The sequence below is a fragment of the Oreochromis aureus genome, linkage group 19, assembly GCF_013358895.1.
Source record: "Oreochromis aureus strain Israel breed Guangdong linkage group 19, ZZ_aureus, whole genome shotgun sequence".
In the NCBI taxonomy this organism is placed as follows: domain Eukaryota; kingdom Metazoa; phylum Chordata; class Actinopteri; order Cichliformes; family Cichlidae; genus Oreochromis; species Oreochromis aureus.
Window position 1 is genome coordinate 21688723 of NC_052960.1, and position 21603 is coordinate 21710325.

Genomic DNA, 21603 nt, shown 5'->3' on the forward strand with positions numbered 1-21603 from the left:
TCTTTTCTTTGATAAGTCTTTCATTTGTCTAAAATAAAATCAGTGCATCCACACGTTGTATTTGGTTTGGATGAAAGCGTCTTATGAATACAATGCCGTATCTTACGTTGTTTGTAGTGTTCATGGATCGCTGAGTTTCTGCATGTAGAGCATGTTGTGTCAACAGAATTGTACAGAGAGATAATAATTGCCTTCTGGCGCTAACAGACAGCGAGACAGCTCAACACACAGATCTATGCAGATGTGCAATGGTTGTCTGCCAGTAGTCATCAGAAGCAGCATGGTGTTATTAGGGACTAATACCGCCACAGTGGTAAGCGTCACGGCATGAGAAACATTCTGGAGAAAGTGCTTTGTCTCACTCTGCATTAGCCAAAGCCACAAGCATCCCTGAGTTGCATAATAGTGCTTTTGTGCAGGCGTGAGGTTCCATGTGTCTTTCTGTCTGACGGCAACACAGATGTGCCATCAAATAAGGTTCCAATAACCTGACAGGATTAGCCGAGGGAGAATCTGTCCTCTTGATAGACTGATAGAGAAGAGACCTGATATGTCTAAGTGCATTTGCAGGTTTTTGAAATGAAAAATATTCTCTAAGGGGAATGCGGATTTTTGTCTGCCAGATTCATCCTGTCCGATTCAGGCAGAAATAAAGGGACCTACGTCTACTTTCTAAAGTTCAACTAACAATTGAAGCTTACTGCAGTGGATGAATTACAGTGAGAAAATCCAAATATAATCAAACATAAGACATTTTTTTATTCCAATGTTCATAGAAAATCAGAACACCTTTCAGTAAATTACAGTCACATTATATACAGCAAATTTACAGTAGAGTATCCGACTACCGTATTTTTCAGACCATAAGGCACATTAAGCGAAAGAAAACAGATAAGTCAAACTTTACTCAACTCATTCTTCTTGCTTCCTCCACTTCTGTACCATTGATTCATTAATGCTGAATTCTCTCGCAGCTGCTCTATTCCCATGTTGTTGCTGTATATTAATGACTAACCTCGTACTGTGGATGGATTATCTCAGTTGTTCTCCTGACTGTAGTTTGGTCCGTTTACAGCATCCTGCCATGCGATTTCATTTGTCCCTAACCATCGGGAACCCTCACGTTAACTTTCATCGAGTGGAAAAAAGTTAGCGTTCATCCTCCAGCTTCAATGTGTTTGTCATGCTAACATAGCTGTGTCGCTAGCGATCACGTAGCACATCATTATATAGCAGCTAGCCCAACTTCAGTAACCCTAAAAAAGTCACTGCTGTTTAGTTTTCTGTCTTCATTTATGTTGGAAGTGATAGCAGAGCTGTACCTTTTAATTTTCTCAGAAATCTCTCAGTCAGAACATGCTATGTCATGTTTAGGTGGAACCTAGCGAGCTAACTTCCTGCTAAAGTCTAACTCTGTTAAATTTAATAAATTCTGTTTTCATGGATGCCTGGATGTTAAACTTAATTGTTACACCTGGTAAAGCAGCAACGCTGATCATTTTATTAAAGATGAAAGAATTTAGACAGTTTGTAACTCTCAGTGATGCTGCAGTGTTCGTTTGACTTTGGGACCTGAACCAGACGGAGTTTTGGACCCAGATTACTCAGCGAGGCTCCTGACTATGGTAGCCGCAATGCTCCGACAATCCATCAAGCATTGCGGCTTCGTAGCTTACCAAAGTCGTACTAAAACATTTTTTGACAGATTTTTGAGCGCCGTGTACCACATAAAATCAGTTTGAGGTCAGTAAGCACAACCAGAATTCATACGTAAGGAGCACTGTCGATTTTTGAGAAATTTAAAGGATTTTAAATTCGCCTTATAGTCCGAAAAGTACAGTAGATGTTTTTAAAATTGCACAAGGCTCAGTGAAATCAAATGAGCAGGAATAAGTTTTATCATCACTGCATAATTGGTTTGGAGGGAAAAAGCACTTGTTTTGGGCTCAAAGTGCATTTGCTTTAAGAAAGACAGTCTTCATACCCAGGCAGAGAAGCCATGTTTTTCTTTCACCACCCATATGCTGTCAATCACCTTCCCATTCTGGAACACACAGAAAAGTCTTTGTCATCATCCAAGCAATATTCCTTGGTCGTAAAATGAATCACACTCACACATTCTTCCTCGTGTGCTCACCTGGTCATCAGACACCTGCTCCATGTACAGGTGGGTTCCATTGACCACCTGCATACGACTGTAGCCGTAGTCTGTGCTGCGGAAAGCACTCCACTCTTTGGGGTTTGGATTGAACTTGTCAGTCTTCTCTCTGCAGCCCTGCAGAAGATTCACCAGGAATTACACCGAGCCTTTAAGATAGGAGCCACATGCCTTCCTCAGACTCTGTCCACAAAGTCCTGTTTGACATTTACAACTGTGGCTGTGCCTCGGTGTGAGTCTGTCTGCATTTTAATATCCCAATGACTAATCCCTCTGTGGTTGGATGACAAAGTGTGCTCTGCACTGTTCACCACCACATCAGAAAAGAGTTAACCAGACGAACAGATGGTACTAAACTCATGTAGCAGACCAGCTGCTGCACAGACAGAGCTGTTTACCATACATAACGGCATTTTTGTTGATTTCACTGTCACTTTGCGCACTGACCTGCACACAAAAATGTTAACAGTGACACAGTGACGTGAAACTACTCACAGCAGAGCCTGTGATAATGTGGACCGGAGCTTTGGGGTTCACGTAAGGCTGTTCTCTGCTGCCATTGAATACCTTTAAGGAGAAAAGCACAGTAAGTTTGGAGCACTAGTTTACAACAGGGGAATGCAAGGATGAAGGATGGGGTGAAGTAAGAATGCACCAGCTGACCTTATCACCATACACAGGCCACAGCCTCTCGTATGTGTGCTCATGTGCCCACAACTCCACATCTACTCCTGTGGGGGGAAAAAAAAGCCTTTCATAGAAGAGAAGCATACACAAACAGCTCAGTGGTGCAACTGAAGGTTCCTCAGAACCTGTGCCTATTTAATTTCCAGATTTCTCAGCAAACAACAAAACCTTATGATCAGAGAAACAAAATCTGTTAGCGATTCACCACAAATTAAATAATTAAAACCAACAAGCGAAAAGTCTGAGAAACGTAATACAGGAAAAACATTTTGAAAACAGGCTGTTAGCATTTCAGCCAGACAGAAGGCCTGGTGTTTGGTTTGCTCTGCTGTTAGGACATTAGTCTAAGTGTGCAAATTTGCGATATTAAACACCCATTAGCAGCACACAGACTAGGTAGCATACCATAACGGTAAAATAGATCCTCAAGACCTGGAGCCGGTGGTTTGGTGTCATTCCTTCCCAGCCGGACCTGAGACATAGGTGAGAGAGGTATAATGACAATATGAATTGGCATTAACATCCAAACCACTACCTGCTGGGTGAAACACTATCTGGCAGGCATCCATTACCCGTGCCAGCCTCACTCTCAACAATGCCAAGTGTTGAGAGAAGCAAGCCCCGGTGGAAACTATTTGCTCCAAATTACAGTGATTATGACAGCACGCCGTGCTGCTTATGGGTTCTGTGGACTGGCCAGTCTGCAACATGCTTGTCATGTCTCCTAGCAGGGGCAATTTAAGTGTAAAGCAAGGCTGTGAAAATAAATCCTGCAAATAACATTATGTGATAAAAATAAAATGTTTAACAACACAAATATGCTGTTGTTTACATAACCGGGAACACAACTCCCAATTAACAGCAGCTTCTTTAAAGCCAAGTCTCACGGTATTTTAAGGTAATGACAACATGACGTTAGCAGTAGTAAAATTACATCACACCTATAGAGTGAATTACCAATATGGTAATACAGAATAATACTAGTAAAGAGTCTGGAATTTAGCTAAACAACACCACACAAGGCACTGGTATGAGTGGCACTATCACCCTTTACTAAGCTAGACATTCAGCCTGTCTGTACGTGTTTTCTGTCATATATCTATCAAATTTTAGACATAGTCAAAGGTTTAAATAATGACCTCAGCTTATGTGAACCAAAGCCCAGCCTTCAGACTAATCTGAATGCTTAATATTGTCATATGAGGAACACAAGTCGGGCTTGCCCACCTTCTGTTCTGTTAATCTTGTAATTTGCAAAGGACAGCCAATCAGAAAAAATCTTCAAATGGGGAGCGAAGGAGTTAAAACCTCTTCTTTCACACAGTGTATTATCTATGGGGATTATTAATCACGCAAAGCTACTCTAGTCCAACAATAAAAACATCAGCCTGGGAGTTACATTAATAAGTGCCCTACACAAGGAATTCAATTAATTGTGAAAAATTATTATATAATATAAACCATTTCTCACTGTAGCAATGTAAAAAAATGAACAGACAACACTCTTACATACATAGGATTCAAACGTAGTACAGTCATCCTGGTCATCATCAGAGCAGTACATGGGCCGGTGCCCCATGGTTATGATCCAAGGACGCACTGCTCTGTTCTCGGGCTTGTTGGCCTCCTAGATGAAACAAAAGTGGAGCCACACATGTGCCACATTAAAACAGGGAAACAAATTCAGCAACACATTCTTACTTTCAGTGAAATGAGAACTCTATATATTATAATGATATAAAATAACCATCCATCCATCCATTCGCTTCCGCTTATCCTTTCCAGGGTCGCGGGGGGCGCTGGAGCCTATCCCAGCTGTCATAGGGCGAGAGGCGGGGTACACCCTGGACAGGTCGCCAGTCTGTCGTAGGGCCAACACACAGGGACAGACAACCATTCACGCTCACATTCACACCTAGTGACAATTTGGATTATCCAATTAACCTATCCCCTCAAACTGCATGTCTTTGGACGGTGGGAGGAAGCCGGAGTACCGGAGGAACCCACACAAACACACGGGAGAACATGCAAACTCCACACAGAAAGACCCCGGCCTGATGGTGGAATTGAACTCAGGACCTTCTTGCTGTGCGGCAACAGTGCTAACCACCGTGCCACCGTGCTGCCTATAAAATAACCTTGGTCTTAAAATGAGAAAAAAAAGAGAGGTCAAAGCAAGTGTGGGAACAAAAGAAAGGACTTAGCCACAATGGACAGATGGAATTGTTGTGGTCATTAACCTCCAGGTCTTTCTCCAGCCATTCGTACTGCTTGAAGAGGAGGTCCTGGCCAAAGTCAAGATAGAAGTAAACCTCGGTGGAAATGGAGATTATGTGCGCTGAGCCCAGGTTCCAGCTGCGGAGACATTGTTAAAATAATACACGGCACTGAGCCAGGAGAGGGAGCGTGTTAAAAGCCATCTGATAAGCAAGAGCAGGTCTCACTTTAAACCACAAAGTGTGAAAAATACTCCGAGATCCAGACGACGTTGCGTCACTCACATGTTGTTATAAAATAGACTAAACTGCTCTTTAAAAGGCCGCACTGTACTGTGAGTGCTTACATGTCCGTGCTGTAGGGTTAATGGAAGAGTGCCACTGTACATGTGTGCTTAATGTTATGAACAGTTTCCAGTTGCAGTCAGTTGCCTGGATGGAGTTTCTCTTTGCCTCTTAACCGTGCACATGAGTGGAAGGCTCTCAGCCCAGAGAGTGGGCAGCTGGCCTGTGGTGTAGCAATGTACTGTATTATCTTACTGTCTGACAGAAGGAGGCCTGTGGTGGGCGATGAGTCACACCTGTCAGATGTATAGCTCCTTTGTGTAGTCTCAGTGTGCGAGATAGGAGAAGCAAGCTATACTAAGAGAGCTCTATACTCCTCTGCTGACTCATTAATGCTTACTGAAATACAGCAGGACGTTTGACACACTTAACATGATACTTCACATGGGCCCGCTGTCAGAAAACAATGAATTACTCATCACGAGTGGTGTGTGCAGGGCTTGCAATGACATGCTTTCGTAGTTGTTCACCTGCTTCGGTGCATTAATTGATTGCTGTTAAAGCAGCTCCCTTACCTGTACCACAGGCTCTCAGTCTGGCCTGGCATGCTGAAGCGATTCCTGTAGTTGGAGAAGTTGCTGTGAACAAACAATATAGCGAGAAATGCAATGAGATGGACTGATCGTGCACTCTACATTCCTTGAATAAATGAGAAGCAGCACTTAGCACCTCAAACTGCTGCTTTCTCATAGTTTGAGATGATTATACCAGCGCCTGGAAAAACTGCAATCCATTCAGAATAGATTTAAGATCATTCCAAGCTTTCTCTAAAATACAATAAACCAGCTGTTCGTGGAAAAAAGGCCCCTGCATTTGGTACAGTTCTTTTGATTTATGTGCTTTTTCATTTCTCATCTAAACCTGGCAGAAAACTTGGAGTTATACCTCATCGGATGAAAACAACCATCAACCTCTAGGACCTCCTGGAAGGTCCTAGATATTTAAAGGCACTATAAACACTGCTACATGCAAGCTATCAGAGGATCCCTCTCTAAATTAAAGGCTGGGCAGAAACGCAAAGTAGCCTCTGTGACATCAACCTATAGCTTAGTGATGGAATAGTCTGAAGCTTAAAATCATGGTCAGCAAGTGGAGCCAGATAATCAAACTCTGGTCAACATGAGGGAGCTTGGGTGGAGCCGGACATGGGATAAGCGAGTAGGAGCCACCATGACCGAGAGTGCCACAGCTGTCATTCAAGAAAACATATCTCTAAATATACCCCTCTTAAAACCATGACATCGTTTTAAAAGAAGACTGTAATTTTACATCCAGGAGTCATCAGAGGAATCCAGTTTTGAGGTAGTCCTGCAGTGGTTTCACCACCAAGTCATGGTGGTTTTTATTGATCTAGATATAGCCGGACACTTAAAGTGATCAGTCCATCGCTGCTCATTGTACTACATGAAACAGACACATACTAATTGGAAACTCAAGAGCTGCTATAACACTATCAAACCAGCACTCTCCAAATTTTACAACGCAAAAGAGTAAAAAAAAAAAAAAAAAAAAAAATATCTTTCATGGAAAGCTCTCCCAGACTCCAATCTGTCAGACTCTTTTCACAGTTTTTAATTTAAGCAAGAAGGCAGGAGCCAGTCTTCTCAACAGGCCATTAACTAAGCAAGGTGATGGGAACAATTATTTTCTTATCTTACGTAAGGGAGGTGGAAAAAAGAGGCAATTTCCTCAGCAGCAGCCAGAGTAGGGTAGCAGATCCCTGAATTGACAAGTTTAATGTAGGGCTAGGGGTAATGTTGAGTTAGGGGTAACTTGAGAGCAGCAGGGTCAGAGGTTAAAGGCCAGGATTCGGGACCCAAAAGGAGGATCACAGAGCTCTTGACTAATGCTGAATAAGTCTTAAAGTAATGTCACCTGTGGTTTGGGTGGGCACCGAGGTCAGGTTTAAATGGTCAGCATGATAACCCAGCAAAGGTCAGTTTGTGAGGCGCTTGTTTCAACATCATTTCATCATTTCAAGTGCACAATGGCAGGCTGATCCTAAAAATATCTATAGGTACAAACTTTATTTCAAAGTTATTATATGAAGGACATTTTTTCATCTTTTAGTATAGATAATACAAAAATTATTTACTTAAGTCATTCACCCTAACGTGAAAGCATAAGGATGAGCTATTTATCCCAAACAAATCCGTTATGATTGAAATTTCACAGCCTAATGTGATCATTGGGCGGAATAAGGAAGAGTCCTAATATAAGTTCATACTCCCATCTTGTGGCTAAAAAGTGTATCAGCAGGCATTTTAAGGATCTGGGAACACAGAAAAAAAGTTTTTTGTTTTGTTTTGTTTTGAATCACTGGATTTTTAGACATACAGAAAATCTATTTGCTGGCAGAAACTAAATCAAAAACAAGCTATCAAGTCTGTAGTTCAGCAGTGGAAATGTAATTTAGTACAGACATGACAAGCGTACATTTATGTCATTGATCTGTATGGCAGTTCAGCAAAATATGTGAGTCATTCTAAGTCAGATTGTCATCTTTCCAGCTAAATGTGTGGGTTTTTTCAATTAACATTGAGATAGAAATCTGGTGGATGTCAAATTCAGAACAACCTGTCTCCTTCAACTGGCCCAGTAAAACTTTCCCTGCTCGTCAACTCTTTCCTTTCATCATCTGATGGGCTAAATCCAGGCAGTATGACAACTTAAAGGAGCCAGTTGTAATATTCACGGAGCATATCACCAGCTCCTGTGACTGGACATTGTTTCAGATGATGACCGTTGGTCTGCTGAACCACGTGCTCATCTTGGTTGAACAAAGACAGTCTTGACTGGGGCCTTAGCGTCTTCCGTGGACCGGCTGTTCTCATGCAGCTGGAATGCTGGCTGAAAACTTTTGTGGTCGGCCCCGTTTTAATCGCCTTTCACCCATTAGGTTTTGAGGTTGGAAAGCGAGAGTAACAGAGAAGTACAGTGAGACGGAGCACAACAGAAAGTGAGGAAGAAAAGCAGGGCCCAGCTGCTGGGTATACTTGGATTCTGAACGACACCACAGAACGAAACACATATTTAGGTATAGAAGAAGAGGGGGCGGGGGGTGTCGGGAGCTGCATTTCTGGTTATGTAATGCACTGAGCTGGTTTTTGATATCAGGTTCTTATGTCGGGATGCAGCGCCAAGAAAAAGAGACTACTGTTAGCAGCTCCTTAATAAAGAGGCAGGCAGTAGTCCTATTACACATGGCAAAGCCAAGACAGTGAGAACTGTCCCCGTATAGAAGCAGCAAGTAAATATTATGGTGCAGGATCAGACACCACTGAAAGTTTCTAACTCCAGCAGATGTTGTTGGAATTCAGGGATCAATTTGCTTCTGATCCTCAAGATAAAAACCATATGAATGTCTATAGAAGTCTGACTTTAACTATAACTAATAAATGTGTAATTTAATGTACTGAAACAGTTAAGTAACATATTGTAATAATGTGTTTTTTTATTTTATGAGGGAGAATTGTCGAGTTGTAATTATGAAGCTAATGGGGGGCAGGGCAACCCACTGAATAATATATATGCATAGATGGTTGCATGTAGAGTCGCACTGTAGGCTGGTTTTTCATCATCAATTAATCTGCAGATTATTTTATTACATATGGATCTTTTGCTTTAAAATATTCAGTGACTATTTACCGTACAGTTTCTTTAACCCAAGCTGACTCCTTCAAACTGCTTGGTATCTCCAAGAGCCTTTATTATATGTGATTTACTAAAGTGTTATAGATCAAATAAGGCGAAGCTGCAAAACCTGACATCTAAGAAGCTAGAAGAAGCAATGTTTCAAGGTTTTGTTTGAAAATAATGAAATAGTTTACTTTAATTTAAGATTTTAAGATTTAACTAAGGCTTTGTCTTGTGTTTTCATCCAGATAAGTTCCCACACTCAGATGCAAAGAGCACATTTGGTAACGCTGAGTGAAAATACTGACAGTTCCCACCACCGCAGGCCATCTCTGAAAACTGAAAAACAGATATTAAGCTGATGACTCCCAGTCAGACAAATGTTAGTTTTGGACAGTGTTGACTTGTTTAGAACTTGGTGGCTCCTAATGCTGCTCCAGAGTTTGGGGACAAAAATAGCCCCCATCTGTTCAAACGGTACAGTAAAGACTTTTCAGAACAACCCGAGTGTGTTCTCTATTTTTCAGAAGAAAAAGTGCAGCTGAGGGGGCTAGCCTTGAAATATAGCATGCACTGCTGTTTTTTTTATCCAAAACCCATTAATTACACTTCTGGCTCTGTGAACAGAATGTGGTGCAAATATAAAGAAAAAGAAAAACAGAGCTGAAGGTAGACAGCAGACAAACAGACGCTGTGTGAGAAAGAACGTGTTTTTGTAGTGAACGTGTGCCTGACTTCCACCTATGGATGCATCGTATGAATGAGAGAGACAGCAGAGAGATTCAGTTGAATTTCACCTACTATGTAGCTTCATGGTTGCCTGGACAGGTCATGTAGGGCACGTAGGCAGCTATGGACTCGATCTGCCTCATGAACTCGTCTCCAATCCTGGCATTATCCTGGAATTACACAGTGTCATTGAGCCATTAAACATGATGTCAAAGAATTTCCTGTTAAGACAGTGTTCATTTTTGTACATTCAGTCCATTTTCCAGAATGCTTCAGGAACGTATCACAGGCTACCAAATAAACCTCAATGGAACTTGAAGAGTTCGTCTTAGATATCCCAATACTGTCTGCAGAGCTTTAAAAGCACACTGCGGTTCATTTCTCCTCTGATGGCTTTTACCTGCCACAGCCATTAACGACCTTTCAGGCTAAATTCCCTCTCTCTGTTTTTCTATTTATAATATCAGCGAAGCCGCAGGTTGTGCCTGCACATTCCAGCTGAGAACACAGCTCAGATGAATTATGGTTATTAATTTTTGCAGCAGTCTGATGATTGCATTTAACATTCTCTCCATATTAAAAAACAGCATTAATAACGCACGAAGTTATTTAAGGGAAAATGATATTAGCATCCAAGACAAGGTTATGTCCTCTAATATGAAAGGTGACAGCTGTGAGGATTTCATATGAGCCAATATGTTATTGGGACTTAAGATCTGTGGTTTTGAATAGCACCACTTTTATTCATGAAATACTTGGGTGACACAATCCGTACTCTCATCTTTCACCGCGGGCTTAAGGCGTTTCACAGCAATGCTAATGTCCCAACCACAGCTGAAAGCTCTCACATGCCCTGAGGACAAACAGTGGTGTGCAGTAGAGAAAGGTAAAGTGGCTTATCTCTTCTGTCTTATTGGAATTAGGGATATATCAGAGTGATTTTAGGGGAATAAAGTACCGATGAAAGAACTTTGCTGTCAGTGATCTTAATTGAAACTAGGTACAGGTTTGGTCACATTTCACAAGACTAGAAAGATAGAGGGGTACATTACCTCATGCATGTCATAGGCAAAGTCTCCTGCAAAACAAGCACAGAAAATCTATAGATTAGAATCTTTTACATGATTTTTACTCTTTGCCAGCATTTCCCCAAACAGTACCATCTAGTCAGCTTCACTAGATTTACATTGTCAGAATTTATTTTAAGAGAGCTGAACTCATACATAGTTTTGGCATTTTGCTGTTTCGATTCTAGTGTTAGATATAAAGAAGCTAAACAAAATGAAGCTAAAACCACAAGGCAGCTAGAAACTGGGAGACAACTAGTCTGACTGTGCCTATCATCAAAACCCCAAAATGTATAAATGACAGTTTATAGTTTCACGGGGGATTACATCATCTTGCTTTTCCTTGCTTTCTGTTATTATGGGAAACTAAATTAAACAGTTTCTCTCTATTTTCATATTCCCGGCACAGACATGATCGCTGCACCAGTCTTTACAAGAACTGCTTCAACAGTTTGGTGATTTAGATGTTGAACAACAGCAAACATGGGCAGCGATGACAGAATTATTGTAAAAGTATAAATAAACCATTTTAAGCCATCAGTCATCACACCTGAAAAATGTAAACTGGTATTTGAAGCAGAGATGTACATAAATCTACTGATCTCTAACTTTGTGTAACTGCTTGTGATAAAATGCCATTTGTCAACAGCTGCTCTACACTCGCTCTCTTTCACTTTAAACCTCAGATGATCCTTAAAATTCCTGACTCTTTTTAACCTAAGAACAAAAAATGTCAACTTCCTTCGTTTAAAATTACTTCAGTCTGAAATACACATATCAAAAATGAATTATAATTATTTTTATTTGAACCCTTTAAAGGCCAGTATGTTTACACAGCTTCACTGTTTTTTATTGAAGGAAAAAAAGAAATTCACTACATTTCAAGGATTGGTTGATTATTATTTTTATTAGACCCTCAGATGATTTTCATGCATTTTCCTTTTTTCTACAGTGTCAGATTTTTTCCCAAAAATTGATACTTGTGTTGTTGTTTCTGAGCCATTAGCTTGCTCTGAATTAGGAGGATGTTTTTTGATTGAACCGATTTAATGTAACATTATCTCAGGATGGTGGTGCAGGACATGAGCGTTCTTGTTCGTTCTAGTCCCAGAGTATTTTGAATTATTTAACAAAATATTGATAATTGATGTCACTGTACCAAATAGCATATCGCCAAGCGAAATACTGCAAAATGTGAGGTAAAAGGTTTTTTTTCCCCACTTTTAATATTACCAATATTACACAAACACAAAATCTATGAATGACATTTGACTGGTACAAAATAACTAAATGCAGTGCTTCACCCATTGTTCATACATTATAGCTTCACAGCATTAAAATTACTTAGGTGTCTATTTAAGAACTAATATATGATTAACCCCCTCAGCAAGTTGTGTTGCAAATTGTGCTGCTGTGCCTTCTTGAACCAGCAGGAGAGGTAGTTCACTTAGTGTTTAAATCAAGGAGAAATAAAAATGCAAAAGCTTGCGATCCAGTGAATCAAAACTAGGTTCTTCAGTGAAGTGATGAATAGCAGGCTAGTGACCAGAATCCATCCCATAATGCTCAAAGCAAATAAGTGCAAATGATGACTATGTGTTATTATGGTAATTACAGTAATTACCACAATGATATATTGCCTCCTCATTAGATATCTCTGTTGGATGTCAGCTAGCTTAATTGATTTGATTTATGTTAATACAAGCTGTGGATGACTAATGCCTTAAGCTGCGGTTTATATAACTTAATGCCTCTTTTGCAATGTTGAATGATAAAATATCTAGAAGGGTAGAAGTTACCTATGTGTAGGATGACATCGTACATCCCTAGCTGAGTTTCCTTTTGCAGTCGAGCCAGAGACTGGGGGTTCTCATTGCCGAGGTCACCATAAAAAGCAAACCTGGGACTGGACGTAGTGCTGTCATTAAGAGCAGTGAAGAAGAACACGTCGCTCCAGCCCTCTTCGCTGCCACAGTGGTAGACTGGAAAAAAATGTAGAAAAAAGTTTCAAAGTTAAGTGATACATGAGATGGTGTGAGAGCCAAAAGCTAAATGGTGAATAGATTAGTTCGTATAGAGTGCTCTTCTACTCTACATGAGCACTTAAAGTAAAGCTTTATATAACATGCCTCATTCATCAATACATACAAGCATTTTTTCTACCTAAGTGCTTTCTATCTAACCTTCACACACCAAGGTGGGTTTCAGTATTTTAGGTATACTCACTGGAGCAGCTAGGGATCAAACCACCAACCATCTGGTTAATAAATGACCTACAGATACAGACACCCTAATGTCAGCTATATAAAAACTGCACCCACCATACGAAGCTGCAGGTTTGAGGTCTCCGAGTGTGACCCTGTGAATGAACATCTTCCTCTTTTCCGTTCCCGAGTCAACAAACAGAGTCGCGTGTCCTATGGCGCTCATCTCAAAGAGCCGAGCCCCCAGAAGGCTATACTCCACCTTGCTCTCTGTCTCATTGAAGGTTGTCCAGGTCACTACCATGGTGCCTGGCACTCCTGAAGAAGAAAAGCCCACTCATTTTAAATGTGATGCAGATTTATCTGACAGGAACATTGGATACACTTACTGGTGCATTTATTAAAGCCAAAAGATGCTGATGTGAAAAAGCTGACTTTACAAGAGGGGAACTTTTGATCTTGTTGCTGGCAAGATGAAGCATTATAAAGGCAGACTTGAGTTGGCCAGGTACTTATTGCATAAGGACATCAGTTCAATAATGAGTACCACATGTTTCACCTTTATAAGAAAAGAACAGAAGGATTTTATGCTGCATTAGATACAGGTTTGGAAGTTTAGGTAATTAAACGGTGTCCTCAACCTACATGACTTACAAAAAGGACAATCAGGGAATATTTCTGTGAACCTGCCTGAAAAAATGTCAGATGTAGTCAATTAACAGAATATTGAGCAATTTGTACAAAACATCTGTCAATCTGCAAGTAACCTGGATACTTGTGTGTATTTCCAAGGGGAAAAATCCCACATGCGTCAGGTGGAAACAGTTCAAACACTTACCTCCATAGGAGAGGTGCACCTGTTCTGGCTGGGTCCAAATAGGAGGAACACCGAGCACCAGCAGGGGTGCAGCAAATAGCAAAGCACAGGCAGCGTGAACAGGCGACATTTTAATGCTGGACTGCAGGGAACAAAAGCCTGATTAAAGAAGCCACACACACAAACACACACGCACACTTGAATCACATGATCTCCAACTTCTCATAACAAACATCACATGACTCTAAAGGCACTAGTATAAAAAAATGTGGCAATATTGACAATATTTAAAGCCTTCCAGTAAATGACATGACCTCAGGGGACGTTTACACAGTGCTGAGTAGTTAGGATAAACAAAGTCACATACTGTGTTTTGGTCTCTGTTGAGTATGTCCAAATCAGTTAACCTCCAGTCAACCCATGAAACTGCAGAAACAAAACAGCAGAGTCAGCCACAAGTTTAGAAATAGATGATGTGACAATAAAAGCATGTGATGTTGCTTATCATTGTGCTTTCGGAGCAGTACTGCAGTGAAAGACAGAAGCGGTAAGCTCACATGCCATGGCTTGCCTCAGATCAATTAAATGCAAAGGCAAGCAGCTGATATGCTTGACTTACCAGGACAAAGACACTATCAGTGTAACAGCCCATGAAGACAAAATCGTGCTTTTTAATTGAGTCAAAATCTACTATACCAGCTGATCTGATCTATCAGTTACATTAACTGTCAGTTAGGCTAATCATTGACGATTCTCTTAGCTGTGTGTTTTGGTTTTGAAACGTGCACCAACACTGTGTCAATAGCCGATAGAGGGTGCACAGTCCAACAGCTGAATCATGAATAGGCTGCTTTATTCTCTAATGATGGGCGGTACCGGCTAGTTGGTAGTTGCGTAAAAAAGAATCAAAGAGAAGCAGCGCAAGGTGAGTACATCATATTTACTGTCAACGCTTACAGGTTTGTTTATTTATTTCACTTTAAATGCTGTGACGCATTTATTTTCACATGTATTTCCTCGACCGCTGGTTGGAACACAATTAAAAAGCTTCTTTCTTTTTGTCTGGTTAGCTGTTAGCTACCTGGCTTAATTGCATGTTAGCGACAAACCAAAGCTAATACTTTGCATAACGTGCAATAGGAAACAACGAATTTTATGCCTCTGTACAACACTTACAGTTAAGCTAAAGGCAGTGAACGGTCGTCTCCAAAAGCGCAAACGACTTCTGTTCTGAATAAATTACATATATTCAGAAACATAAAAACTTCAGAGTTACAGCTAAGCTAAACTCATCCAGCTGTTTTGGCTGGAGAGCCCTTCCTGACTACGTCATCGTGCAGAACGACAACAATGGCCGAGTGGATTGTGGGAGATGGTGTTTTAAGCGTGTCGCGTTATAAACAGAATATCAGATGAATAATTAATGATTGATTTACTGGCAAAAATGTATTATTACTATCTTACTTTGTTTATAGTGTACATGTGTAGCCCGTATGTTGTGGGGACAAGATAATGTTTACACTGTCCACAATGTGGAGCCCTTATTTATGGCCAGAAACACAAGTTTCATACACCGTTAACCTCTAACGGTGATGTGCATTTTTTAATCACCTTAAAAGTTTTTATCTTGTCTTGCAAAACTGGTTAATGTTAGGAAATGAGCACAAATTAAATAAATAATCCATTAAGTTGATCTTAATGCGTGATGATTTTCAGGCAACGGCTCTAAGGTTCAGTGAGGTATGTATGTATTTTGTCGTGTCTATTAATTTGTTAACTCATTCATATATCCTTTCTTTTTAGATATAATGGATCCCAACACTGAAGATGCAGAGAGCCAAAATGTTGAGGATCGCTTCCATCATGATGCAGCACAGTACAAAGTGAGCTATCCTAAAGGGAGAAACACAAAACAGGTGAGCTGGGTTGATCATTATGATGCACAAATCTATTTCTGGTTCCTGGTGCTTTTTATGCCGCTAACTGTGTTGCGCGTCACCATGTTTTGTCTTTTTATATTCAGGTGGATGATGCCGCAAATGAAGAGTGCAACAAAAAGAGGTATTCCCTGACTGTTTTGCATTTGTTACAGCCATTTGTTTTTGATTAAAAGCTATATTTGGAATTTTACCCCATCCAGATACCCGGTTAGCCGCTCTGGGAACAACCCAGGCAGAGTGAAGCGGGTAGTGTCATGTAAAAGGAAGACTCATCATCTGACTGTGGCTCGGAGAAAGCAGCTTGGGTCTGGGAGAACTTGTGATGCTGCAAACAAGGAAAATGAGACAAAAGTCTCGCAGGGCACACAGCAGGATATTTTCAGTATGGACCCCTGGGATTTCCCATTTCATGTCAATAATATCAATAACAACCAAGGAACTGATAGAACTGGTTCTGAAGAGGCTGACTACTCTGTACTGACTGAGGTCAGTAAGACCTTTTCATGTTTGCATTGTTTTATGAATTACTTTTCTTGCAAACACGCAGCTGAAACTACTTTAAGCTAACTATGTTTTCCAGCTCACGAGGGATCACAACACACTGACTGACGTGCTTTTTGGAAGAAATCTAAGACTCAAAGTGGCTTTAATGTTGTGGCAGAGAAATGTTGGAGAGCTGCTGACATACTTTCTGAGGTGTGTGCCGTGCAGCTGCTTTCAAACATGTGCCAATGTTTGTTTGCTAGTATTTCCAAAGTTTGATTACATCATATTTTTTGTACAGAATCCAAGACACTGGTGTGTTTGTTGACTTTCTCCCCCTCATAAGCAAATGGTGAGCACTAAGTTTTGCAAATATCTTAGTAACACTAAGATTATAGTGTTACTACAATTATTTTTACATTTTCCCTGCAGCATCCATGAGGATTCTTCAAAGATAACCATCGGCTGTTGTGTCGACCTCTTTCCTTTAGTTAGCAAAGTCCTCAGCAGTCCGTATGAAGAGTGAGTGATCCTGCTGATTAAAACACTTTACACATGCACAATAACATTGTGTTTAGCAGCAGGATAATTATTTTTTGTATTTTCTTTTATCTGCATAGGCATCTTACTGTTGGCCTAAAGTGGGTAAATTCAGTTTTAAAAAACTGGTGGGAGGATCTAAAAGCGAGTGGCTTCAGTGGCTCAACAAACCCTCTGCTGGATGAGTAAGTTTAATATATTTATTTTTAATTTATAAAAAAAACAATCTTTTGACATAATAAATAGATATTAGCTTTAATGTTGATTTGCCAGTTTTATGATTTATTCCTTTGTTGCAGAAACTTTCAAGTTTTTAATCAGCAGTTATGGGAATTGTGGCAGCAGGAACCTTTTTTGAAGTCTGTTCCAGGACCTGCAGGAGACATGGCAAAGGTCAGTGTAAACAGTCAGAATTTAACACTGTTAGTTATATGTATATATGTGCATGTGTGTGTGTTTATGTTTTTGAATTTTATGTGCATCTTTTTGCCCCTTAGGTCATCGATTCCTTCCTGTCTAAACTCACATGACAGCAGTGAAGATCCTGAACGCACCGTTCTCCGTTAACAGTTCAATTCAATTTTATTCGCCTCAAGGCGCTTGAACAGTCTCCTTAGTTTTTAAAGTGTTATTCATAGTAGCTGCTAACATTTGCACTGACTGGCTCTTAGTGTGGGCTGGATGTATTTGCAGAGCAGCTTAAGCAACTAAAGAATTGAGCAATGTGTACAACAACAGTGGTGTGACAAGGCTGATTTAATTTCTCTCCGAAGTAGCAAAGTAGTATTTTGTAAATAATTATCCACAACTCAGATATTTTGATGACTGTAAGATTTTTGTCCTTTTAACTGCCTAATTAATGATTAATACTTTTTGTAATTTGTGTTGATATTATAATAATATGTTACAAAAACACTAAAACAAAGGGATGCCACTAATATTTCTGTTTTATGGCTGCAAAAACAACAATTGCATCTTCTGTAAAACTGTATATGACTGTCTTTACCTTAAGTTGAACTACCGTTGAACTGAGCTGTCAGATTAAAAGCAACACTCTTTGAAAAAGGTAAACTAACACTAAAGAACCAGATGTTTCTGGCTCTTTAGTGTTTGTGCTTTTGAAATGGGTAAAATTTGAAGGCCAAAACAATCAGCAGAGTTCACACTGGAGAGGAAAGACTGATGGATGTTACATGACATAAAGAAATAAAAGAGATCAGAATTTAAAAGGTTATTTAATCAATTCTTTGTGTGAAATGCAATGAACATGCTTCAGTCCTTTGCAGCGTGCTTATACTAACTCAAAATAAAACCGTACTCTGTGTACTCTATACCTCTGGATATATACAAGTCCTATGGGGCAGTTTTTTTCTCATACACATCCCAGTGTCCAACAAATGACGAGGGTCTAAACTATTTATGATACAGGAGGTTACAGAATCACCAACGTTAAGTGCTGTAGCAGAACACAAAGCTTGTTAGATATAAATCAAGGTAATAGGCTTGTATTGAAGCAGAGGGCAAACACCAGTTGTGATCAGGGGCTTTCACACGCCAATCAGCTCACAAAAACACTCAATAGGAGGAGGAGTGAAATGAGCAAAGGCTGAACCTTTACAGTTCAGTCTCACCTGGACTTTAAACCTCATTCACAGTTGAAGTGATTTAAGTAAGGCAGAGATATGTGTTTAAATGTGGGTTTTATCTCACTTTACACAGATAAGTCGAGGACTGGTGTCTATCATTTTAAGGTGAACCTGAGGATAAAGTCCAACTCTAGCTAGGCACAGGCACTGCAATTCAGTGAACTCCCAATCCGAACTCAGCTGTCAGCCGTTGTGTTTGTGTTTCTGCTGCTTGTCATTCGATCAGAGGAGACAAATACAGAGTGGGAGACGATTCTGGTGCAGACAACACATTTCTACACTGTGTTTCAGGACACAGGTGGCTCTACTTAATGTAAGCGCTTTGATTTTATATTTCTTCAGCACAGTTTTGTATTAGGAGGTGGCCGGGGAGAGGGAGGTCTGGGCTTGTCTGCTTAGGCTGCTGCCCCTGAGACCCGGCCTGGATACGCGGAGGAAAATAGACGGATGGATGGAGTTTTGTATTAGGGTTACATCAGCTCATATCACTAAAAAAATGCTGTTGGTTTGATCACAGAAAAAGTAAAGGATGAAGTATTTGAGATGCCTGTCGCCAGCAGTGGTTTTGCTGCTGCTTAGTGTGACTGGACTTGACATGGACCATCTCCAAGCTGAAAACCTGAATCTCCTTTCACCAGATGAGCATAAATTGGTCCTGAACCGTGGAATGAGAGGTATTTATTTATGTAGGCTTTCACTTTCTGTTTGACTTTTCTTTCCTGTCTGTTTCAGTTTTGGATTTGGACAAAAACTGAACATGATTTGGGAGAATTTTCAAAACTCTAGTCTGTAAAATCATTAGATTTTAAAAAAAAAATGCAGAATACCTTCATATCTGTGATTATCTGTGAAGATTACTCTTGTGGATGTGAGTTTAATTCCAACCTCTAGATCCAAATCGCTTATTGACTCACTGATGATAAGCATTAGGTCCTTTGAGGTTATTTTTCGCATTGTTAAAAGGCAATTTATTAGAAAAACTTTAGAAAAGCAATGTTTTATTGTGCTTACCTGGGAAACATTGAGAAATTATTTTGTACAGAAACATATTTTTTGAATGTGATCAGACAGACGGTCTTTTCACATTCAGAAATGTTGGACAGAATTGTTACCCTGTCCATGTAAAGCAGATCAGCAGAGTTTATTCCAAGAGTGTGATTTCTAAGTAAAGGCCTCTCTCACATTGGATAATACTAACGTTCTTAAGAAAGTCATCAGGAGAACAGTGAACAAGAACAGTGTGCATTGCAGTGCTGCAAGTAGAAAGCCACTGCTCTCTCAAAACAACATTTCTGCCTGTCTACAGCTTTCTGTTCACGTAAGGTTATCGGTAATATTAGAAAGATTATCTTCGAAGAAAAGAAGCTTGACACCATAAAAATGTTTTCTGCGGCACGATTGAAGGAGCATGATGGTTTGGAGCTGTTGTAGTGCATCTGGGCCATAGTGTACGAACTAAACAAGCTAATTCTAAATGAAACTGTCAGCATGTATAAATCTATTTAAAGCCGATCAATGTTTAGTTGCAGTTATTGCTGCACAACAGCTGCACAATAAACCAGATTCCCAAAGTAGAAGATCTGATATTTTGACCCTCAAATAAATAAAATGATCATTTTCACAAAGTACTGGATTTTGTATTGACTTTTAGCACTTGTGTTTAAATCTAATGATGCCTTGGGTAGAAAGTAGCACAAGGTAAGGAAATTTTCAGACATCCCTATAATTCCTGACCTGCATTGTTGGTACCAGACTGCAACTATTCACTGAACACCCGAGGGGTCCTTAAATTAGACATAACCAAACTTTGCATGGAGTGGGTTTAAAGAAGTTGTTTGGCAATTTGAAAAACAGTTGGGGGGGGGGTCTTTTTCTCTAAGCTACACGCTAATGTTAGCAAGCTAGTTAGCTTGTAAAAACTGGGAAAAGCAAACAAAGCTTCCCCGTCTCCTTTTGAAGACTTCAAAACTAATGTGCAGCTAAAAAGCTCACCTGTTAGCAGCTTGTAATTTGTTTAAGTTATTTAAATTTCACATTTCAATCACGATAATATTACAGAATTTAGAAAGCTACTCCACTGAGTCGAGGATCAGTACATAAACTTGGTGAAATAACTGTCATTTTCACACGTTAAACCTTTTTGTACTAAATGAAGACAAAACAAATATGTTGTAATTATCAAAAATGCTAGTAATGGAGTAATAGACTCGATGTGTGATGTATATGATAAACCTGCCTAATTCATAGCTATAAAGTAATTCTGATTGCCTGGTATTAGTTTTGATATGACTGATGTTTAATTGCTCAACAGTGCTGCCCAGAGACTGCTATGAAATGCTGATGGCCTCTTCAGGCCAGGCCAGAGACGGAGTGTACCTGATCCAACCGGGGGACTCCCCCATTGTGGCCTACTGTGCCATGCAGGAGGGAGGCTGGACTGTGGTGCAGCACATTACTGTGAATAGCAGTGTGAATTTTGATCGCACTTGGGCTGAATATAAGAAAGGCTTTGGTTTTATCACTGGAGATCATTGGCTTGGGAATGACTACCTTCATCAGCTTACCCGTGGGCCTGCACGCTATAAACTAGGAATAAAACTTGTGGACCAAGATGCCGTCACAAAGATGGGACAGTATGATCCATTCCTGGTGGAGGATGAAGCATCAGCTTATAGACTGAGACTGGGGTTGTTTGAGGGCACAACCGTAGACGCTCTGACGCTGGACACAGAGAACTATCTCCACGACAACCAGAAATTCACCACTAAAGACAGAGACAATGATAACTACTTCCAGAACTGTGCCAAACTGGAGTTTCAAGGGGTGCCGGGAGGAGGCTGGTGGTACGACGCCTGCGCCGGCGCCAATCTGAATCGCAGAAATGTCATCTATTGGCAAAAAGACTGCAACAAGGAGCGGCTGTGCAAGTATGCATGGATGATGGTGAGACCTTCTGACACAGTGAAACTGATTCAGAGTGGAGACTGCAAGAAGGATGAGCTATAAGGACATCATTCTCAGGATTTGTGCCAGATTTGAGTTTTTGTCATTAAACACTACAATGGGTGATATCAGGGATTTTCTTGTAGTGACTACTGGACCTTCTATTGACCACATTTTATTCAAAAATGCATG

The 21603-nt window shown here is 40.3% G+C and overlaps 3 protein-coding genes across 5 annotated transcripts; 2 read left to right on the plus strand and 1 right to left on the minus strand.

Annotated features, from left to right (window-relative positions):
* Nucleotides 1–1691: 1691 nt before the first annotated feature.
* Nucleotides 1692–15194, minus strand: acp7 (acid phosphatase 7, tartrate resistant (putative)). 3 transcript variants are annotated; one of them, XM_031742404.2, is made up of 15 exons: nucleotides 15036–15193; nucleotides 14227–14285; nucleotides 13881–14001; nucleotides 13160–13360; nucleotides 12638–12820; nucleotides 10824–10849; nucleotides 9844–9941; nucleotides 5922–5984; nucleotides 5086–5200; nucleotides 4359–4472; nucleotides 3251–3317; nucleotides 2822–2889; nucleotides 2654–2725; nucleotides 2138–2275; nucleotides 1692–2044 (listed from the first exon to the last, which is right to left on the minus strand). In XM_031742404.2, exons 3-15 carry the CDS (start codon nucleotides 13987–13989, stop codon nucleotides 1979–1981), a joined length of 1320 nt encoding a protein of 439 aa, XP_031598264.1. In that variant the 5' UTR covers nucleotides 13990–14001; nucleotides 14227–14285; nucleotides 15036–15193; the 3' UTR covers nucleotides 1692–1978. The 3 variants fall into 3 exon arrangements, with proteins under 3 accessions (XP_031598264.1, XP_031598265.1, XP_031598266.1); XM_031742405.2 differs by having other exon boundaries at nucleotides 13881–14018; XM_031742406.2 differs by lacking the exon at nucleotides 1692–2044 and having other exon boundaries at nucleotides 2171–2307; nucleotides 15036–15194.
* On the plus strand, nucleotides 14797–18051 carry LOC116322337 (KATNB1-like protein 1). Its single transcript, XM_039603554.1, has 10 exons — nucleotides 14797–14818; nucleotides 15663–15775; nucleotides 15883–15920; nucleotides 16000–16285; nucleotides 16380–16495; nucleotides 16584–16634; nucleotides 16715–16804; nucleotides 16903–17007; nucleotides 17122–17215; nucleotides 17320–18051. The coding sequence occupies exons 2-10, from the start codon at nucleotides 15668–15670 to the stop codon at nucleotides 17350–17352; spliced, it is 921 nt and encodes a 306-aa protein (XP_039459488.1). The 5' UTR covers nucleotides 14797–14818; nucleotides 15663–15667; the 3' UTR covers nucleotides 17353–18051.
* A 395-nt stretch (nucleotides 18052–18446) lies between these two features.
* On the plus strand, nucleotides 18447–21537 carry zgc:194887 (uncharacterized protein LOC571819 homolog). Its single transcript, XM_031742374.2, has 3 exons — nucleotides 18447–18781; nucleotides 18986–19142; nucleotides 20780–21537. The coding sequence occupies exons 2-3, from the start codon at nucleotides 18998–19000 to the stop codon at nucleotides 21472–21474; spliced, it is 840 nt and encodes a 279-aa protein (XP_031598234.2). The 5' UTR covers nucleotides 18447–18781; nucleotides 18986–18997; the 3' UTR covers nucleotides 21475–21537.
* Nucleotides 21538–21603: the final 66 nt, after the last annotated feature.